The sequence below is a fragment of the Aquila chrysaetos genome, chromosome 16 (assembly GCF_900496995.4).
Source record: "Aquila chrysaetos chrysaetos chromosome 16, bAquChr1.4, whole genome shotgun sequence".
Lineage (NCBI taxonomy): Eukaryota > Metazoa > Chordata > Aves > Accipitriformes > Accipitridae > Aquila > Aquila chrysaetos.
Genome location: NC_044019.1, coordinates 17245290 through 17267323, shown reverse-complemented (window position 1 = coordinate 17267323; position 22034 = coordinate 17245290). Strand labels below are relative to the sequence as shown.

Sequence of the window (22034 nt, the reverse complement as noted above, 5' to 3'; positions counted from 1 at the left end):
GATGTTTGGCAATGGAAGCAGGCAGGAGCTTGTACTGATTTTGTATTGCCCTTCTCCAGAGTGGTCTCCAGGAATAAAATTCTTCCTCTTCTACACACAGCCAAGTGGTAGCACCCATGTTTTGCAGGTAGGAGAAGATTTGTGTCTTGTCCAAAATCAGAGACTTTCTGACCTTTGGGTCAGATACTGGGTGAGGGCTCAGCCATTTATGGCACCAAGAACCAGCCCTTCTCCACCACCATACATTTTTAGTACAAGTCAGCCTTGCTAGAGGCCTCACAAAGAGGGCAGGAATTCAGTTTTTTCATCTTTTGCTTTGTGATGAGTAGGGTGCAAATTGTCTCAAAGCAATGTGGCAAGTGATTCTGTTCTCTTCTTGGTGCAGATGAGATACAGCTCCACTGTCATGCACAGGTGTTCATTGAAACTGGTGAAAGGAGATGCATGGTGATAGTAGCCTTTACTAGAGAAAACAATATGAATACATACATTGGTCCATGGAAATCATATCTTTATTTGAGCGCAGGCCTGGAGAATTCCAGTTTTTGTAAATTAAAAGTTTTTTCTATGTTTGGGTAAGAAAAAGAGAAACTGGAGAGAAGAGACTGCATCAGAAGTTAAAGATCAATTGTATATCGAGTTAAAAATCCTACAGAGTGTGACTGGTATTATCAGTTTTCTCCTACTGCGGGTAATTCTGCTGATTTCTCAGGGAACAAATCACAGCAGCAAAGCTAAGCATGGTCTAGAGGGCTGGAAACCACCTCTCAGATTCTGTCTGCTCCCCTCGCTGTGCAGCAATGAGTCCCACCAGGAAGGTAGTTTCAGGTCTGTGACCTGTTTACAAGACATTGTGGGCTGCTTGGCAGGTGATTTGCCTTTGAGACTGCAATTCACTGCTGACTTGCCAGTGGTTTGAGAGCTGTGCACCTAAGGCTGCATGTTGGAAGAATACCCTTATCAGACAGGGAATCGGAGCAACTTATTCCAATGTTTTGTGAAATGCTGATATTCTCAAAGAAATGTCATTGCCCAGAAAGAAGGTGCTCTTCAAGTGAACTTGTTAAGAAACCTAAACTTGATTCCATAATCTTTATTTATGCTGTTTATGCATAATATTTTGAAAGTGTATGTAATGATATGCTTTGTAAGGTGCTACATGTATCATTGTGTACGTAGAAAACATCAATAAAAACATTTTGCTTTACAATCTTTGTATGGAAGATAGCAAGTTAATTAATTATTTGTCTCTGTCCAATAATACTAGTTTTAAAGTCTGTGGAACTATTGCGCCTTCAAGAGAATATTCTTCTAATGGAAGTATGTTTCTTGGGGAAGGACCATTTTATTATCTACTGATCAGCTTTTGGACTTTTTTTTTTTTTTTTCATTCTGTTATTTGTCTCTGTCATTTAGAGAACATATGCCTGAAGCCATATGGACAAAGCTTTGTTTCTCTTTGTTGTTGAATTAGTACTATAGTTTCTCTCTGGATTACTTGAATTTACAGTACAATGCAATGTAAAAGAGAATATTTTTCTTAATGGTGGTACACCAAGTACTTAACAGCATACACCTCCAAAGGGCCTGTTGCTTTGCAGCCCCAGTCTTGCACAGTGGAAGTGAGTGGGAGTTTTGTAACTGAATTCAGGGGTTTCAAGATCGAGCCTTAAGTGCAGTTACCTTACCGAGGACCCGGGATTTTAAAGAATGGCTCATATCTCTATGAGGAAATGTTTTGCAGCTTCTGCAGGTTATGCAAACCATGCTTTTCCCCTTTTCCTCCTCTCCTGATGAGTCAACAAACCTTTTCCTGGCAGTGGAAACAACTGAAAAGATGTATCTTAGCGTGTAAGGAGATGAGGGACTATGTCTACGGTATTTTCTATATAGCGAATCAAAGGCGGAGAGAGGATATTCAGCAAGTCCTTCACCTCAGCTGTCCCATTACTGACTTTACCCTAGTCATTTTGTATTTTATTCTTGCTGTTGTCAATACAGATTACCATTTAGGATCTAATAAGTAAGATTTAACATGTAAAGCATTCTGCATGGCCTCCTTGCAGGGTCTGTCCCTATCCCCTAGGTGAATCCTGACAGTGGATTTAGCCAACATGCAGCTTCAAAGGCTGCAGTGGAGGCTGTAGTCTTTATATGTAAAATACACTTCCACCGGGTGATACCTGTTTCATTGAGATAAATGTCAGTGCAGCTCTGGAGCAGGCCTGCATGACATACAGGAATTAGGAGAACACGGTCTCAAGTCTAAGCTAAAAAAGTCTTAAGAATGATATAAAATTTTGACCTTGTGGTATTAAACTGAAGAGATTGAGGTGAGACAGACAGAAATAATGAAGAATCAGGGCACCTCACCAAGTCTGAGGAGGCTGATTTAGGTTGCATCTTCAGGCACTGTAAAGGTATGTAGGCCAAGGTAATTCTAGGTAATTCACTACAAACTCTATCCTGCAACAACCAGCCAAACCCACTCACCATCTGTCACCTGCTTTTGATCTGAGATCTCTTAAGACACCTGTCTGAAGTTGTATAGAACAGCAGGAAAAGTAACTCCTAGGATGAAAAGAGTGTATTCTGACATGCATCCTTTCTGTCCTGAACTGAGGAAGCTTTAAGCAGTTGTTGCAGTATTTGCCATTATCTTTGGCATGAGGTCTCTCTTTTCCTATGGGCACATTTATTTTTCAAAACAATGAAGAAACAGAAGTCACCAAGCAGTGCAACTTCTGTGCTAAAAAGGCTTGATTATCACAGGACTCTGAAAAAGAGATAAGTTCCCTTTTGGGATAATTTGATCATTGTCCTTTTCTGACCAGAACTTTTCTCTTTTGTGATACTTCTGAGTTTTTCTTGCAAAGTATCCACTGTAGGAAACCGGGATGAAATCTAATAATTTGATCTGGGGATGTGTTTGAAGGAGAAGAAAATATCTCCTGTGTCAAAGTAAATTTTTCAGAAATTGCCCCAGTGCTCTGGATTTTTTGATTAATGCACAGAACTTGACGCCTGTGCCTGTAGGTATTGGCTGGCTGTTAGGGAGAAAACTGTATAGCAGCAGGGTTCTTCTGAAGCTTTTCTCCCCTTGCTGTAGCGGAGACATCTGCTCCCGTGATTTCTTTTGGTCAAATAGTTCTTTCATTTGGATTTTATGTGTACAGGACAGTTTATAAAAAAACAACTTGTCCACAATCTTCACAACACAGAAACTTAACTGCATGTGCAAGGCATTACTTTTGGGTCTTTCCTCTTCTTTCCATACTGTTTGGAACAGAAAGGTTGCTAGGGCAAAATGTTAAAGGAGTCATGATTATTTCTGCTATGGTTTGTATGTATGTATTGTGGCAGTGCAGTAAACCCCCTTTTATGACATGGCTTTTGGCTTAATTTTGTTATTGCTGTCTCATAGGTGATAAGCCACCTGATTAATGTGTTGTTTAATTTCCTTTTGTCTTTTTGTTCCTAGAAGTCTTTGCAACAATGTACAAAACCCCAGTAACAACAGCTGATCTTGCAAACCATGGCAAAAATTTGTTCTGAGGGTTTTTTCCAGGGTAATACTGAGACATTAATGTGTTTTTTCAGTCTGTAATATTCTTTCGATAAGAAATTACTTCTGTTTGATAAGGAGAATTTAATCTGTTGGCCACAACATCAGACCAAAGACAAAACAGGTCTTCCTTTTGCTGTTTTATTTAATTTACTCTATACATTGGGGATTTGAAATGCTGTGGCTAAAATACTGCAGCATCTGACCACGGCGCTACTTTGCTTCAGATGTTATGAATTAAAAACTGGCATCTTTTTAAACTGGTTTGCAACCAGTGAGTAAACTGTGCTCCTTGTTTGTCAGTCTTTCCCATTTTTGTTGCAGTGGGCATCTTCTCTCTGACAGTTCCCTTTTCCTGCAGAGGAACTCCTTAATCTGGGAGGCCAGGGAACTATTCTGTTGGAGGTGGTAGGTGCACTGAAGGCAGTGGTTTGCTATGAGAATCTCAGCTGTCTTTAAACTCGGGAAACTTGGAAAAGCTGGGGGTCAAACAGAGGTGAGAAAACTGGCTTTGGACGTGCTGAACGCCCTGCTCATCAGCTCATCACTGACATCAGTTAATTGCTGCCACCGCCCCACCCCCTGACTCTGTGGCTGAATGGTATTTGGTGTCTTAGTGATGCTTTGGGGTAGTTTTGCAGTGTGGAGACATCCTCTGCTTTACCGGCAGCCAGAAGAAATTTGGCAAATAAGTCTAGTTTCCCCAAGGCTTGATTTTTTATTTCTTTCTGCTTCTAGGTGTCAGTCAGTCTCTCCACCGCCTCTTTTGTCCCCGCGAAGAAGCCCAGCCTACCCCCTCAGCGATAGTGAGGACTCTTGCCGCTCTACTCGGCTCACCAAAGTCTCCAACTCCAGGCTGCGCCTCAAGGACTGGAGCAGCCGCACGTCTACGCTGCGAAGCACCTCCACGAGCCCGTCAGACACCGACTCCCCGAGCCACCCTCTCAAAGCCATCAGTGTGGGAGCTTTGGATAAAAGGCTGTCCGTGTTCAAGGCTGACGACCAAAAGGAGAGTCCAAAGGAGTCTCAAGATGGGAACGCAATAGGGAGCCATCCGCTTGCCCGGAGCACTCTGTCCTTGGGCACTGCCACCAATTTGAGGAACCTCTCCCTCAGCCGGGCAAGCGTCCGCTCCCAGGCTCTGGACATCAGGCAGAAGATCACAGAATGGGAGTGCCGCCGGGAGCCCTTCCCCAGAATGAGTGCATGTGTGGACAAGAGGGATGCTGGGGAGAGGTCGGGCAGTGAGAGCTGCCCCAGCGTGCTGACCTCTCCCTGCAGTGACAAGACGTTTGATTTCAAAGGGCTCAGAAGAATGAGCCGAACATTTTCTGAGTGCTCTTACCCGGAAACGGAGGAGGAGGAACTGCTGGACAGGGATTCCTGCCATCGGTTCGAAAAGAGATCAGGCAGGAGTGACCCTTCTTCTGCCGCTTTCCTCAAGGGTCACATGAGGAAAGAGTCCTCTGCCGTGCTTAACAGAATACAGAAGATCGAGCAGGCACTGAAAGAGCAGCCTGGCAGAGGCCTCCCTCAGTTACCAAGTAGCTGTTACAGTGTTGACAAAGGGAGGAAAAAGTCTGTGACGCTGAGTACTGTGGAGGGACTGGGTGAAGGCCTAAGTGATAGCAAAGGGGGGAGTGTTAGTTTGGGGAGTGAACCAGAAACACCTACTGAGGCTGAGAAAAGCAGTAAGACAAAACAGGGGGTTACTGCAAACTCGGCTGGCCCTAAACTGCTCCTCGAAAGCCCAGCTAACACTGCGGTGAATCCTGTCCCCAAGCCCAAACGCACCTTTGAATATGAAGCAGACAAAACCCACAAAAGTAAACCAAGCAATGGCCTACCTCCATCTCCTACACCTGCTGCTCCTCCTCCTCTCCCATCCACTCCTGCACCTCCTGTGACCAGAAGGCAGAAGAAAGAGTCGCGCTTTCATAGAAAATCCCAGAATAGGTAAAATTGAAGGAAATGTCTTGTGCTCGATCTTCAAACAAATAAATGTGCTGTATTTTTTTAGTAACACTATTTTAAATTCTCCCTCTAATGCAATGCTTTTGACCTGAGAAATGCTAGGAATTGTGTGCAAGACAAGTATTTTTCTGCTGGACTGTGCTGATGGGGTGCACTGGTACAATACCTTTACATGGCTACAGTTTTGGAATTCTCTAACCTGCATTCCTCAATCCCTGGGAAAGGCTCTAGGTCACATGTGCTAAAGGTTATCTCGTTCATTTTGGCACAAATGCCCTTACTTGAGATTTTTAATGGAGCATGATTTCATTATCCTCCTGTAGCGGGACCATAGCTGATCTGTCATAGTCCTGTCTGCCTGTTCACTGCAAAACATACCCGCAGAGGCTTTGTGTTTCCAAAGCTTGTTACCACAGCAGTCCTGTCAGTTTTACGCAATGTTGGTGATTTTATTTAATTTGGTGCTTAGAAATGTTTTCCTAAGTTACTACCAATGGCTGTAGAGTATTAATGCTGAGAAAACTATGTTTTAGCACAGAAAGGCCTTTATATCCTTCCCAAGCTAATGATGAGCAGCGTATATGGCTACATTTCCCCAGCAGTCTGGAGTTTGGCTTGTTTTAGCTACATGATTCCCCTTGACTTTTTGGAAATGGTAAAACTCATTCTGCTCACCACTTAGAAAATTGTAGGCATAGTTGTTGATAAGCATTCAAAGTATGGCATTTTTAACAAGTTCACCTATCTGTGCACATGTATGATACACATACACTTTTGGTATTTAGTGATGAGCTTTGCAAGTAACTGCTAAACAGCATCTCAAATGCACACTATCATTTCAGTATCTGGTGCTTGATGTTGGCTCAATTAATTAAAAGTTTATGTCAGCACAACCTGACCTGAAGTACACTGAGGCAGGAAAAGGAGAAGAGGAGCCTTCAGATTCCGCTGTTTACTTTCAAGAGACACCTGCTTCTGAAATGGATCAGATAGCTCTGCTGATGTGCACTGTTCCTCTGAGAGAGGCGGCGGGGTGGGGGTGTGTGTGTGAAATGTGGAAAGCAGTGATTACCAGTGCTTATCTTTGAGTTCTGGCAATAATCTCAGAGGAAGTAAATCTAGATTTTAACAAGAATTTGTGAAATAAAGCTGACTTCATTTTGTTCAGCACAGCATTTCCAATGTACAGAAGACAATAATTTTTAAATGTTCTGCTATAAATGACAGCCTTTATTGGAAAATTAAGATGGCAAGTGGTAAAATGGTCTCTGGGGTGGGTGACAGAGAGGAATGAATAACAGGAGATAATTCTTGCACAGAATCACTGTGTGACCTGTGGCTAAGTGATCAAAGTCAGTCTCTGAGCGCACACTCACACTGAGTTTGAGACCATACAAGTCCTCTAAGAACCACAGTATTTTGTTACAATGAGTTTGTGAGATGAAGTTTTGAAACTTCTTTCAAGAAGAGATACAGTTCATGCTTGCACCTGCTGTTCTGCGGGTTCAGTCTCCTGTCACAGGGAAGTTGGACAACAGCACAGTTCAGCAATGGAGCCTCAGTCCTGGGTGGAGCTAGTAGGTATGAGCCCAAAAAAAGAGGAATATTTATCAATTGAGATAATCAATTATTTGTGATTAGTGGAGTATGAGTTGTAGGATTTACAGTGTTATCATGTGTACCTGATGATTCTTGCAAATCAGTTTGACATTGTACAGGTAGGTTTCCGTTTGCCTGGAACAGTTTTAACCTGCTGTAGTTTAATGATTTCTCTGGACTTACCTCTGATTAATGATGATCTAAGCAAGTTTAAATCAACCTCCTAAAATTACAGGTTTGCTGGCTGACTTCAAGGCTGGGTGGAAATCCTTTATGAAATCTTAACTTTATTGTCTTTGTTGTTGTCCTTCCTTTAGTTACAGTAAGGAGAATTCCAGCATTTACAAAGCGCTTGAGACCATACCAGTAATCTAAGAATGACAGCCGTTTTTTAATATTAGTAATTGAAATCTCAGTCTCTCAACTCTTCTCTTTTTGAGGACAGACATAATTCATTAACTCTACAGCTTGTAGCTGTGTGTTTCAGATTGAACATACGTGTGGTTTGCACTCACTGGAATGTCATGAGAACGGACTGTGAATATTTATTCTTCTAATATTTTAGTTGAAACCACTGGTTTTCTTTGTGGTGGCTAATTCAACATTATAATAAAATGGAGAAAGTCTCTCGTGTTTGCCTGCTAGCATAGAGCCAGTCTGTATTCAGAGGACCTGGTGCCTATGGTAGCTTCTACACTTTAGATTGATATGAGCTGGCTGTTCCCTGGTGGTTGGAGATCCTCTGGCACAGACACAGCACAGTACAGGAGTGTCACAGGATAGGCTCAGGACACACGGACCACAGCTGAGTGCCAGTCCACAAAACCATTCCCACAGTCCTATGCAGTGTCACTGCATCGTAGCGTTTCCTTGAAATCTTTGAGAGTTGGGTATTGAACTACTTTAGAAAGTCTCGTTTCATACACAGGTATGTCTTCAGTGCCTAAGCATCTTTTATAACTGCCAGTAGGTATGGAGGAGCAGATGTCTGGATCTGAAATGCACATCTTGTTTCTGCCACTATCCCGATGTGCGTAACAGGGACCTGACTATTCTTAAGATTACAGAAAGGAGGGAGAGGGGGCTCCTAAGCCTGCCCCAGACCCATAAGTCTGCTCCAGCAGACAAATACGAAATGCTCTTGTCAAATGCAGTGTCTGTATGATAGTCACCGTAGTGCCTGTAGGCATACTCTTGAGCCAATTAACAGACTGAAGTATGTCTCATGAGACTCTGCCACTGCCATACGGATACGCTGTCAACATATGTTTCACTCCAGCTGGGGAGAAGAGGAAAGGGTGTTGACGGCAGGGTGATTTACCGTTAATCTAGTTTGGGTATCAATGAGTGAAGTTCCGGCATCAGCACAGCCTCTGCAAGCCTTACAACACCCCAGGATTTACACTTCTGAGCCCAATTTTCATACCATTTCATCCTCAGCCCTCAATCAATCAAACAAATGCTAGCCTTCATACAGCTGGCAATGCAATCCATGCACCTCCCAGCTTCAGTGTAGGTGTGGCCTCAGGCAACAAGTGCTGGGCAAACTGGAGAATGGGGAGGACTTGGGCTCCAGTTCACCCAGAGCTGCTCGGCAGCACTGGGACAGGTGTGCGTGAGAGGCGGTGAATTGCCTCTCCTTCGAGTACCTGGGTAGGAGACAAGTTATATAGGTTCATCTGACCCAGTTGCCCCTCACCTTTCTGCCAGAAAGCCTGAACCTTCAGGCCCCCAGCCATCAGCCTGAGCTGCTCGTCTATCCCAGAGAGCCTTAACTTCCTCCATGCTTTGTCCTTTGCTGCCAGTGCTTGACGCAGGGTGTGCAAGGGAAATGGCTGACTTTCACACGAGTCTGCCTTTGGCATTTGTACACTGACCTTTATGTGGGAACATATCTGGAGGTTCAAGACATGTGAGTGTTTTCAAACTAAGGGCTATGTCTCCCAGAGCAACCGGTGGAGGAATGCTTTCCAGAGAAATGTCATTTTCTTGAGGAGAGATGGCCACATATTTCTGGGGCCCCTGGCAAGAGCAAAGCAATTTCTAATCTGAGGACTCTGCTGCTAACTTACTCTGTAACCTTTGAAAAATAGCACATGCTTTCTTGGTATTTTCTCCCTGTCTGCATAATGGGGATAACAATACTTCCAGCCTCATAGAAGTATCATGGATTGCTATACTAAAGACTGCTGTGAGTACAGGACTTGAGGTCCTCTGAAAGTTAGTCCTTAAAGCATGATGTGTAATTTTTTTTTTTGTCATTTTACATATATTTCTTAGCAAACAATGCTCAGCTAAGCTTTTGAGTCATTTTGCATTCTAGTTGCTAATTACTTATTGTTTTAAACTTCAGAAAATCCTTTGAGTTTGAGGATGCGTCAAGTCTGCAATCCCTGTACCCTCCCTCCCCAACTGAAAATGGGACTGAGAGCCAGCATAAATTTGGATCCAAGAGCACTTTAGAAGAAAATGCCTATGAAGACATTGTAGGTAAGAACCTGTTGCAGTACGTGGGCTCACAGCGGGATGTTGAGCAGTTGTGGTCAGACTGTGTATTGTTCAACATGTGCCCTGTGGAAGAACATTCAGTGCTGTCAGTAAAGAGAGATTAAACGGAAGGTAAATGAGTTTGATGCATCAGTGCAAACATAACTGTCAGTCTGCATGCAAGAGGTTTTGATTCCTTTGGAGTTCATCGGGTGGTATTGGAAACAGACTGTTTGGTCAGCTTTTTGCCATGCTTTTCAAGAACCGAATCATTCTTTTTATCAAGGCCTTGGCTTGAAGCCTTGAGTGGTGTAAAAATGTAAAGAACTGAACTCAAGATAGTGTTTACAGAACTATCCAACAGCAAGATTAACCTCACAGGCCTTGTGTGGTCAGCCTGGGATGTTCAGGACTCCTGTGTGAACTGCCCCAAAGCAGTTGTTTGTAGCACCATTCCTGGTCTCCCCTCAGTCCCAGTTGCTGGTTAAAGAAAAATTAATTTCCTTTAGCTATACAGCCATCAGGAATGTGTGACAAAAATGCTGTTTTGATTAAGCTTCACAAGAAAAACATGTTTCTTTTGGTCTTACAAGGAAATGTATGGCCTATGCATACATTCTTTTAACATCAAAAAAGTTGTTATAATTACCGAAAATTGGGCAGCCCTTCAGAGCACAGATTTTCCACACAAGCGATGAATATCTGCATTGTTTTTAACTCTTTCAGTGTTGTATTATTACAACAGATACAAAGGGTGCTTCATTTTACTTTGGACAATGAATCTTTATCTACTGAAAACTGGAGGGCTACCAAGATAGTCAGGGGCCCTAGAGCATATGTCCTCTGAAGAGACACTGAGAAGCTCGGCTTGTTTAGTCTGGTAAAAACAGGACCAAAGGCACTCTAATAATGCTTACAAATGTTTGAAGGGCAAACAAAGATGACAGAACAAAACTATTCTTGGTCATATCCGTTGATACAGCAAGGAGCAGTGGCCACAAATTGTAGCTTGGGGCTTTTTGTCCTTATGCCCAAATTCTGTCTCTGGCTTGTCAGCCTCAGTGAAAACAGAAATTTACTCTTTCCATTTTCAGCTATACTCTCCCTTTATACCATTCAGAAAAATGCTTTCAGAACACACAAAAATGCTGCTGTTCAGTGTCTGTTAATAAAAGCGAGAGCTTATGTACATACTAGAAAGTTTTTTCTGTGGAGAGCATCCTTATATGATCATCAGCCTTTGCCATGAACAGTCAGACCACCGTTCAATTCACACTTCAAAAAGTATTGTACATTAATTACAGTTCTTATCTTTGCTCAGGACCTGTCAACATGCTGCCAGATGTTAGGTGGTAATGCTTCTTTTCCTTGCTTTGGTTTGTTAAATATCAAAATAAAATGTGCAGGACTGGTAAGAAGCTTTCTTCAAATGAGAAGAAATCTTGCTTTCAGTAAAACAAAATCATAATGGGCTCTTCCAACTCAGGGGAACTATAAGCCAGCTCCCTGCAGATTATAATTTGGGCATTTTGGCAGGGCAGTGGGAAGAGAATGCAAAATTTCAGATCTGTGGACAAACACAGAACTTCATTGTTTTGTACTGCTTTTTAACAACCTCTTTCCAAAACACCTCATTCAATACAGGCAGTGCAGGGGGAATACCAAAGCAGTATAATTCTTATAAACTGTCAAGCATGATTAAAGACAAGCCAAAGTAGTTTGATCTCTGGCTTTAAAGAAACTATCGTAGTTTTGTGTATCACATCTGCATAATTTATACCAGTAGTGCTAGACCCCAATCTCTAAGTGGTACTTTTGTACTCATGCAGACCAGGTGTCTGTAAGACTGAGTTTATTTTATAGATTTACATCTGCTTCAAAGCTATAAAGGACTCTGTCACTGCTGCTTTGGGTTTTCTTTGCAAACATTTTTCCTAAAAGGTGGTAGTGGGTTTTTTGTCTATACTTGGTTGAACGTCCTGCCTCCCTAAAAGTTTGTAGGTAGTTACAACATTGTTACTGTAGTAATAAACTCAATAAAGTCCCCTCCCACCCTACCCCCTGTAGAATTAAAACTGTTAATGCAAGTAAGTGTTAAAACACAAGACAAAAGGCTGTAAATCTTGAGCAATGCTCTAAGCACTCTACTGTGAGACAGAATCATAAAAAAAATTCAGGTTGGAAGGGAGTCCAGAGTCAGCTGGTCCAACCTCTGCTCAGAGCAGGGCTAGTTTCGAAGTTAGATCAGGTTGCTCAGGGCTACGTCTCGTTGAGTTTTCAAAATATCTTAGGAGGGTGGTTCCACTGCCTCTCTGTGCAGCCTGGTCCACTGCTTAACCTCCCCTGTGAAGAATTTTTTCTTGATATCACTGTGAAGGAGTTTTTCTTTCTATCCAGTCAGAATTCTCCTTGTTGCTGTTTGTGACCATTGTCTTTCATCCTTTCACCATGCACCTCCAAGAAGCGTCTGGCTCCATCTTTTCCATAACCCCTTCTAGGTAGTGGAAGACAGCAGTTACGTCCCCCCCATGCCGGACTTCTCTAGGCTAAACACTCCAAGTTTTCTCAGCCTTTTCTCATTTATGTTGTGTGCTCCAGCCCCCAACCATCTTAGTAGCCTTGCTCTAGACTATCTCCAGTCTGTTGATGTCTCTCTGATACTGTGACCACTCCAGATGCAGCCTTGGAAGGGCCAAATAGAGGGAAATTACCACTTCCCGTGGCTTACTGGCCACACTCTTGCTAATGCAGGCCAAGGTGTGGTTGACCTTCCTTGCCACAGGCACACACTGCTGCCTTATGTTCGGTTTGTTGCCCGCTGGGACCCCAAGCCCGTTTTTTTTGCAGAGTTCCTCCCTAGCCAGTCAGCCCTGGCATGTACTGTTGCAGGGTTATTCTGACCCACGTGTGGGACTGTATTTGTTGTTCCTAAACTTCCCAAAGTTCCTGTCAGCCGTTACTTCAGCTTGTTGTGGTCCCCCAAGACAGCAGCCCAGCTCTCCTCTCTGTCACTGCATCCCCCAGCCTGGTGCCCCTCAGCAGGACATTTCTCCCTCGCTGGAAAGCAGAGGAGAGCTGTGGATAAGTTGTGAATTATCTGTCAGAGACTATCTTCTAAAAAGCATATTTAATGTTAGATATCTACAAAATACTGTGTTGGGGTACTGAGTGCTCTCACCCAGACTAGTACAACGATCAAAATACAGCTTCTAAACACCTAAATGCTAGGACTAGAGTCATTGATTTTGAGGCTACTACATGACATCATCTGATGTGCATGCACACTAAACCTTTGTCTTTCTCCTGGTGCCCTTACACTGTTTCCTTCTTTAATGACCAGGACACTGATGAACTGCTATGGCTAGTTCATGTTATTTTGAAAGCTGACTTTAAAAAAAAAAAAAAAAAAGCTTTAAGGTACACTAAACCCCAAAATTGTTGTGCTTTGAAATCCAGTGACATCATGAACCAGACGCTTTGTTTATTTTTGTAATATTTTTGTACACTTTAATAGATGAAATATCTGCATGTTAAGTTTGAGACAGATCTTGGATTGGAACATAACGATCCATTCTGCATTAGTCAAGAAGCAGTTGTATAAAGGGGTACACATTCCTAATATTAATCAGAGCTGTATTCCATGTGCAAGGGACCATGTGGACTTCATTCATCTCCTGTACTAGCACTCACAGGAATGTGGCAGTCATAGTAAACTTAACATTGTTTTGCTTCTTGTGGTTTTGAATGAGTCTTTAATCAGACCAAAATTGATGTGGCTTTATGAATCCAGTTGGGGAAACCATGCTCGGCTTTGTGTGAATTCAAGAAACTATCATAGTATTAAGAGATGTCTGAGACGGTTGCTTCTGCTATGTTTGTGGACAACAGTATTTCCTGTCATATGTACCATATGGTTTCAGTTTTCCAGTCTGTTCCCCTAAATGCAGTTGAGATATTTGAATATTGTTATTTACCCTCTGGTGTCTCTGAGGCATTTTTCACTTGACATCTAGAAGAAAGCACTTGTTATCATCACCAAAAGCTGAATGCATAAAGTGAAGGCAAGGTTAAGGGCACAATATTAAGCTTACCTTGAGAAAATCTAGTAAAACCATTTAAATTGTAGCTTGTGTTTGTAAGAGAAATTGCATTCACAGTTTAGAAATTAAATATAGTGGAAGAAATCTTTGACAAGGAAAGCCTTCTTACTCTGTTTGTAACTCCTTAGAGTGCTGGACACCGTAGAACAGGTGGAGAGTTCCTCTCAGAGGACACTACGTAAATGTGTAGGAGACACATTGCTCAGTTCAGTTGTGCATGTTGCATCATAGTTTGAGAATGTTTAATTTGATGTCGCACAACTCCATCTGCCCTGTCCAAGCAAGAACCATTTGCTTTTATAGCTGCCTGGCCTTCATTTAAAACATTTTTTTTTTCCCAAGAAGAATGAAAGTGATTAAAATGCTTTTCCTCCCTGATGATCTGTGACTAACGGGATTTCTTGCTTTTCTGCTGTTTTTGACGTCATAGGTGGACTATTCAGCACATAGCCCAGGTGCATGAGTACCAGATTATTCATCTTCTGACAGGTTTAGTATCTTACTGCTGGTGTAATAAGAAGAGCAGTTTGTATAAGAATGGGTTTATTTATTTCAGCTACATATATTAGTGCAGAGAGGTCTTGCCCCAGTAAGGTTCCCATTCTGTCTGACTGGCTCACATGCAAGACTGGTGCCTGCTCACTAAATTGCAATGGTCCAAAGCACTCTTAGAACTCTGTTAATTAACATGAAAGAAAACACTAATGAATTACCCTCTTTTAGAATCCCCAGCTGGTATTAGGCTGTGCTTTTCTCTGGGACAAGACTGGCTTGACTTTGTGGCCGGAGCTCTTTTGAGTGCTCATCGTGCTGGGTTGCAGCGGACAAACCCATGCTCTGTCCGGCTTGGCCACATCCCAAAATTGGCCTGGCAGTTTGGAGTGACACTAGCCCTTCCTCTGTGTCAGTTGACAGGCCTCCTGCTGTGCCTTTTCCCAGTTCATAGTTCTGCTGGAATTGCTCCAGGGCTGAAATAGATCTTTTAGTTTAGTCCTTTCCATCAAATTCCTGTAAGGAGGAACGTAAGTGTCTGCTACTGCCCTGGGGAAGTTTTGGTGTTTCACTGGCAGCAGAGTCCTTAGGAGCACAAAGTCTGGGGGCACCAGCACATGCCAGTTACGTACAGCCAGGCCTGGTCTCTGTCAGAAGTTAGGTGGCATGCCAAAGGCACAATAGGTATCAGTGCCAAAACTTGTGTTAGAGCTACTTGGTGGCAGGTCCTGGTGCTGTGTAGATCACTAGGCCATGTGTCTCTCCTTTAACCTTGCGGTTGATAGAGTCAGCAGTATGGGGCTCCTTCATTAAATGCAGGTATTTTTTCAACTGACATTTTAGGATATACTGTAGAACATGGAGCCCATCAAATACTCCCTGGCTGAGGAAGTGCTCTTCTCAAGGAGACTCCAGCAGCTGGAATGGGAACCTGGGCAGATGGGTTAGCTGTTAAAGAGGGACAGACAACCTGGGCAAGAGGAAGGATAGTCAAATGTGTATGGTTCAGGCAAGCAGCACAAATTCCTGTGAAAAAATCTTTTCTCCAGGCAATGCCACAGTTATTATGCAAAGTTAAAAGTTGAAATGTTTTTATTTTAAAGCTGGGATTTAGCAGTTGAGTTCCGGTTCTAAAAGAGCACAGGCCTTTGGATCTGGGGTTTTCATAGTGTCCATGGTTGTAGAAGCCTGTGGCTGTAGAGGCTGGCTTGAAAACTTGCTTTGGAACTCAGTTCCGTCTTCTCCTTTCTCCCTGTCCCCACATCACAGTTTCCCTGTGGTCCATTGAGGAGACCAGAGTCAGTCACACGTTCTTGATGGGGATACAGACTTCTTCGCAGCTCAGAAATAAATGTTCAGAGGCAGAGCTTGGGTTCAGGCCCGTCTCTGGTTGTATTTAAGTTTGTTGAGAAGTAATTGATGAAGCCAGTCAGGATGCTTTTCTGGAGTCTGTGAAGCTCTCAGTCAGCAGAGTCAGATCATTTCAGATTGGCTTTAAATAAAAGGTGTTAGTTAAATTGTGTGGGAAATCCATCCGGGGTGGGAAAAGCAAGAAAAGGAGGCAAACAGCAGAACTGAGACAGTTGAAGGAGAAGCAGTTGCTGACAGCTACTGTGTCTGCTTTGACAGCTAGAGCTGAAGCAGTCTAGCAAGTAAAGCAATGCTCCAACAAATATTGCTGTGTGCTGTCTAAAACCAGGATGAATTTCTGAATGGGATCTTGCTGGTAGACTCCCATTGGGAGCGTCCTACAATCCATGGTCCCAGGGGCAGCTGGCCCTCCTGGGGAGGGTTTCTTATGCACCCTTCTGCTCTCTGGACCTGTTCAGTGTCACGTTTAGAGTTTTTGAGCCCTTTCAATAGCTGGATACTTCTCTTGACAAATATTTTTTGCACCTTGAGTGGAGTTAGACTGATGGTAGCAACTTAATCACTGTGCTTCTGGAAGTATTGACCTTGTTACAATTGACACCCAAGTGAAACAGTGTAGTTATACACAATTGTTTAGCTGTTTTCCTCTGTCAATTTGAGTATCTCACTTCATTTTGGGGAGAATCAGCTTCTTGTTTACTTCTGCACTATAACAGGACAACTAGTTCTGGGTTTGCATGGGATTTCTTCACAGTCAGAGAGAGTCAAGTGAAAAATAAATCAATATAAAGCCCCAAACCTGTCAGATTGATACCAGGCCTAGAAAAGTTTCTTTTTTTTTTGGGGGGGGGGGGGGGGGGGAAGTAAAATCATATCAACATAAGTCTTGTATACAGGTTTCAGGTAATCACTCAGGAAGCAAAATGTCTGTCTTTTGGTGTAGCCGTCTCTCCTTGAAATTTTGAGGGCCAGTTGGTGGTTGTACTTGGGTGAATACAGTCTTTTCCAGAGAGATGAGAATAGATGAATCTGGGTCTCTGAGCTATTTCCCAATATGTCAGAACTCATAAGAGAGGAGATGGAGCAATATGTCTCAAATCAGCATTATTAAGTGGAGTGTCAGGGCAGCCTAACCCAGGTGGGTGCCTGAGCAGTTAAAATAGGCAGGTGTGGACCTACAACCAAGATCCTGAGTGTGGAGGGAATGTCGATGGCTTAACCTTCCCTGTGGAGTCCAGAACAGCATGTTACTCCTTTTATCCCTCCTGCTAAGTCAACTCATCTCTCTTAAACCGATTAGTTGTTTTGAATTCTCGTGTAAATTGGACATAGTGCATGTCATGTAACAAATGGGATGATTTAGCTGTTTTACTGAATCCACCACTGTGTGTGCCAAAAGCTGCAGAAATGATGACTGAGGTCCTGTTGGAAGATGTTCCAGCTTGACATTGCTTTCAAATGAGAACACTTGCAAAGTTCTTCCAGTAAATGTGGAAGAAGGTTAAAAAGCCAGCGAGCTGATCTTTCCAGTAAAATCCGATCATCACATGCCACATTATTGCCTGTCATGCTTTCGTATCACATTGTTGTCTGTCATATTATCATCTTGCATCAAAAGGGTTGTACAAATCTGGGAGGAACTGGAATTGCTGGGCTGCTGTGAAGCTGAAGCAAACTTGGAGAGATTGCACCTTTGCCACCAGTGCTGTGCTAGTTGCTTCTCTGAAAACATTTTGGGTTTTAGTCAGACCCTTACCAGGATGTCTCTGGATAGTTGTTACACAGACAGAGCTAGGATTGATACAAAATGATGGTGCAGGCAGTGATCAGGGAAACGTATGTTCCTGTCTTCTTCCACACCCCCAGTCTGCCTCTCACAGTCTAAAGCATGTGAGTTTTTGGAAAGTGTAACAGTGGCAATTTTAATAATAGACACTTTAGGGTAACGGCAGCCAGAGCACATTAAATCAAACAGTATCCATATGGGCCTGTCAAAGAAAGGCCAAATACTCTAGCTGTCTGATCCTATTGATGATCAGCCTGCTGCTTTGTTGCTACATTGGGATATGTGGATTTCAGTTATTTTTAATAATCATGGTTTATTTAGATCCCTATTTTTCTCTGTGGAGTCTGTCTCACAGCTGTACCATCCACTGCAGTTTCTTTCGACAATCTCTGTCAACTTTATTGCCTGGTTTTCTAGTCAATGCTGCAGGTTAGTAAAACAGAGACAAAAACAACCACGAGGCTGCTCTCCCAAATCCCAGTTTAAATTCAGAGAGCGTATTGAAGTCAGCAGGGTTAAACCTCTGTGAAGTGCAAGCAGTTTAGGCATGCTGATGCTGTACTGTGCTAACAGTTGCTCATCGGATGTTTTCATGCACATGATTTTGGGTTGAGGGTTAAATGGATGATTTTGGGGGGCAAAATTCTTATTCATTTATCAGCCATGCTAATTCTTCTCTACCTGGTGCTTCATTATGATTACAACTCTAAGCTCTTGCAGTCCCTGCAGAGATAGCAGAGAGCTGAAAGTATCTGCAGTGTTTCTTCTGCTTATTGCAAGGCAAAGCAAAGCTGGACAAGTTCAGTAAGCACAGGCTGTTGCCTACAAACTCCATGGATCAGGACTCAAAAGGCTGATGGCATTTTAGACTTCTCACTCTGCATGTTGCAGGTGTTCTACTACTTTTCGGAGAACATGGTACTGAGCTGATACACTGGGTGGTAGGATTATAAGCAAGTAATGGTCTGTAACTTAGTACTGTTCAGCAAGAGCTTTTCAATGCAGCTATAATGTGTCTTAGCTGTAACGTGATATTGAAATAGTTCTTCTTTCTACAGATTCCTGGGGTAAATTCCTCAGCTGAGAAGCACAGTTGCAGCTTCTCTGATGTTGAAAGAGCTCATCTATATACTGAAGATCTAAACTCAGATACTTTATGAGAGTGTGGAGATTTTGTGGTTTTCATCCATTTGATCTGAACATGCTCGTAAACATCCCAGTGGCTGAGTTTTCCTCCAGCACTGGCAGTGTGAATATGCATTTGTGTAATTTTATGAATAAAATGAATGAGTAATTCATATGCAGAATGCACCTGGATTCTCACCATTGAGCAGTTCTTTGGACTGAGACACTGGGGAGCTGTAAGTCTGCACAGCGCATGAATCCTGTGCTGTTCCCTCATGCAGTGCTTGCACTCAGAGGTTCATTCCCATTGCTTCCTCTTCAACAGCAGCAAAAGCAGAATTCCCCAACCACCCTTCTCTGCTTGCTTTTTCCTTGCCCAGTTGTATTTTATCTTAATGTTCTGCAAGGGCTTGTGCGCACCAAATGTGTGTGAGCTGGATGAATTGGGCTATATCTACAACTGAACAGAGGTCATGGGCAGAGGGCCAAAAAGGTGGTTCAAGGATCTGTAGATGCCACCAGGGGGATTGTGTGTGGAAAGGAGTTGATGTTGCACCTTGTGTCTGTTGTTACAGAAACACTGCAAAAGTTTGAGGGGATAGGTGCCACAAGCATCAGAGGTTCTTACAGGCTGCTCACTTGGGTATTTCTACTTGTCTGTTATTCAGTCCTGATTCTGCCTATCTGGGTGTCTTTTCCTGCCCATTTATTGCCACTATTTCCAGCTCCTTGCCTCTGGAGGTACGTGCTGCTTTTTCCCAAGTCTGTCCTGGGATGGCAGCTGAAGCTTTCATCTTCCAGTTCATTATAATGTAAAATATATTAATTGCCCTATATTTTGTGCACGTGCTCTAGTATGCAGGAAATACACACTTTGTCATTTGTGAGGTGCTAACTCTGTCTAACTCAGCCACACAGCTCAGGGGTCTGGGCTTTCTATGTAGCCGGCAGGGAAGGTGGTAGGCTCCTAGCTTGGGCACTCAGCATCACCCTCTGGAGACAGTATCTCCCCTGCAAACATTGGCTCCTAATTTAGGCACCCAAGTTAACACAAATTGATGAGCCCTTTCCCTTACTGTATACCTGCTGATATTCTTGCTTCCTGGCAGTGTAAAAGGCAGGAGTTATAATCAGCATTCAGTGAATCACTTCATTCCTCTGATAATTATTTCTCCCATCTAGAAAGAAATGATGCATTTCCCTCCTTTCTGCCATTTATAGAGAAGTGTCTGCCTGCATTTTTTTTCCCCCAGCCTTACTTTTCACTCCTTTCTCAGCACCAGACAAGCTTGCTGAGTCTGCCTCTGCTTCCCATTTGCCACGTGTGAGAGGCTGAGCAGAGGAACATTGTGTGCCGCCTCAGGACTCGGTGGGGCTGACTCGCAGAGCATCACGGAGTGAGGAATTGCAACTGCTGGAGGAAACTCATCAATGCTTAAGCTCAAAGCACTGCATTCCTCAGGACTTTTCTAAAGATCACTGGTTATTTTATCTTTTTTTTTTTTTTTTTTCCCCTTTCCCCTGTGGACCAATCATTAAATTGCCTCTGGGATCTTCTGGACATAAATGTCGTGTAGATAAGTGTCCCGTGTTAACTCAGCAGTTCGGTACGTAGAATTCAAGAGAATGGGAAACTTGAAAAAAAATGCTTATAAAGGGAACTGATCTGGAAGCAGGGATGGTGATTAGAGACAGTATTTGCCAAAGGCTTGCTATTTTGTGTGACCATATCCATTCTGGGGGTCTGATTCAGCTTGCTTTGAAGTCAGTGATAGTCTGCTGTTGTCTTGTGCGGCAGTTGGATCAGCCTCATTAACACAAGCCTGGCCTCTGTACTGCATAATGTTTCTCCTTTTGGCTTCCAATAGAGACATCCATATGGAAGGAACAAGGACTTTTCCTTGCTCTTTCATTGTAAATGTGTTTTTCTTTTGCAGCAAATCCAAATGAATGCAAAAGCACTGCAGCTTGCAGATTGTGAACATTCCTTGCCTGGATCTTGGGACTAGAGAAGTGATGGTATTGAGGAGAAATGCAGAGATCAAAGCTGCAAACCTCAGAGCCAGCCTAGCTATATGGAAGCTTTCCTCCGTTTTGTGCTGTAGGAACAGTAGCAACCACCACTGCAGCCCTTTCCCAGAGCCTCACTCCAGTGTGGGACCTACACCTGCTGGTGGCCATGAGTTCCCAGGTCTTTCTCCCATGGAAGGGAGTCACAGTGCAGAGCGATAGGGTTAAATGCTGCTCTAAGGCAGTTCAGGGTACCCTCACACAACTTTTTAGCTTGCTGGCCAGCTTGGGTTTCTTGTCACTTGTCCTTCCTACTCTTGGCACCCAGTAACCAGTTCGTCTGGGCGGCCTAGTGCTCTTTTTGCATATCTGGTCTTTTGGTCTCATCCACCAGAGAGAGCTTATGTAGTAAAAAATGGTGGTCATCTTAAGGTTTGAAAATTACTGAAGAGCTAGACAAATAAATTCTTTTAGTTCACTGGCTGAACTAAATACTGGGTTCAAATGCCAAATCAGCAAAACCAGATGGTTTTGGATTGATCAGACTATTTCATTATCATAGATTTGGTGGGGAAGTTTATTCTTTTAAAAAAAAAAAAAAAAAAAAAAAAGATGAGGCATATTTGGTCTCAAGGCATTATTACAAAATGAAAAAAACCCCAAACCCTGAAATAATTTGATTTTTAAGCAAATGAGAAAAATAAAAGAAACAAGTGTTCTTGAACAGCAAGCCAATCATCTGAAGAAACTCTCACAGCTGTAGGGAAAGGGTTAAAATCCCTGTGGTGTCTCCACTGACCTCCACATTACACTGAAAAGGAATTTGGCCCGAGCTTTCTTTTGGTAGAGAATCTGTGTCAGAAAAGCAGCCTCTGCTCATGGTTCCTTGCTCCTCCCTCTCCTCTCATCCAAGACTTTTCTGGGCCTGTTTCTATACTTAATATTTTAGGTCAACATTAGTAATGTTGAGTTTAACTGGGTTCAGGCAATTCTGCTTTACATTGTGTCTTGGAAAGAGAATCACCCTAAAACTTTTAAATGCTTTACGTTTTAAAAAAGGTTTCTTTTCAACTGATGGGCTTGTTTCTTCTCAGGAGTTTGGATACTATGCAGACTAATGTAGTAACATTTGTTTTCACAAGGAAGCATATGTTTAAGCACTGCCTAATGTAGCCGGGTATTTTGAAATCTGTTAATCCATTCTAAAATGCTTGCTTGACCTATACTTGACTTGGGCTTACAAGAAATGTTATTATGCTAGTACAGTCCAATTAGCTGCAAGCAACAGCATTTTGCAAAATTGACCATTTATTGTTGTTATGATTATCATATCTAGAGCTCTAGAGTTTACAAGTAACAGAATTAGTGTGCAATACCTATTTATTTTTCTTCCTGCAGAAGGAATCAATCAATTCCATAGTCCGCCCAGAACATTTGTAGCTTTAAATTTTTGTAGGAATATTTGTTGCTTAAGATTTATCCTGTTCATTGCATTAATCAAAAGGTCTTTCTTCTAAGTAACCCA

At 42.7% G+C, this 22034-nt stretch overlaps 1 protein-coding gene across 5 annotated transcripts in view; it reads left to right on the top strand.

Moving 5' to 3' along the window:
• The window catches only part of DENND2B (DENN domain containing 2B), a 182077-nt gene that overhangs the window by 104480 nt on the left and 55563 nt on the right, over positions 1 to 22034 (top strand). For 4 of the 5 annotated variants that reach the window (XM_030039877.2, XM_030039874.2, XM_030039878.2 and 1 more), the window contains 2 exons: positions 4304 to 5521; positions 9492 to 9628. In XM_030039877.2, the coding sequence (XP_029895737.1) occupies positions 4304 to 5521; positions 9492 to 9628 (1355 nt within the window). The remainder of the gene's footprint in view (positions 1 to 4303; positions 5522 to 9491; positions 9629 to 22034) is intronic. The other variant, XM_030039880.2, reaches the window with a different exon arrangement.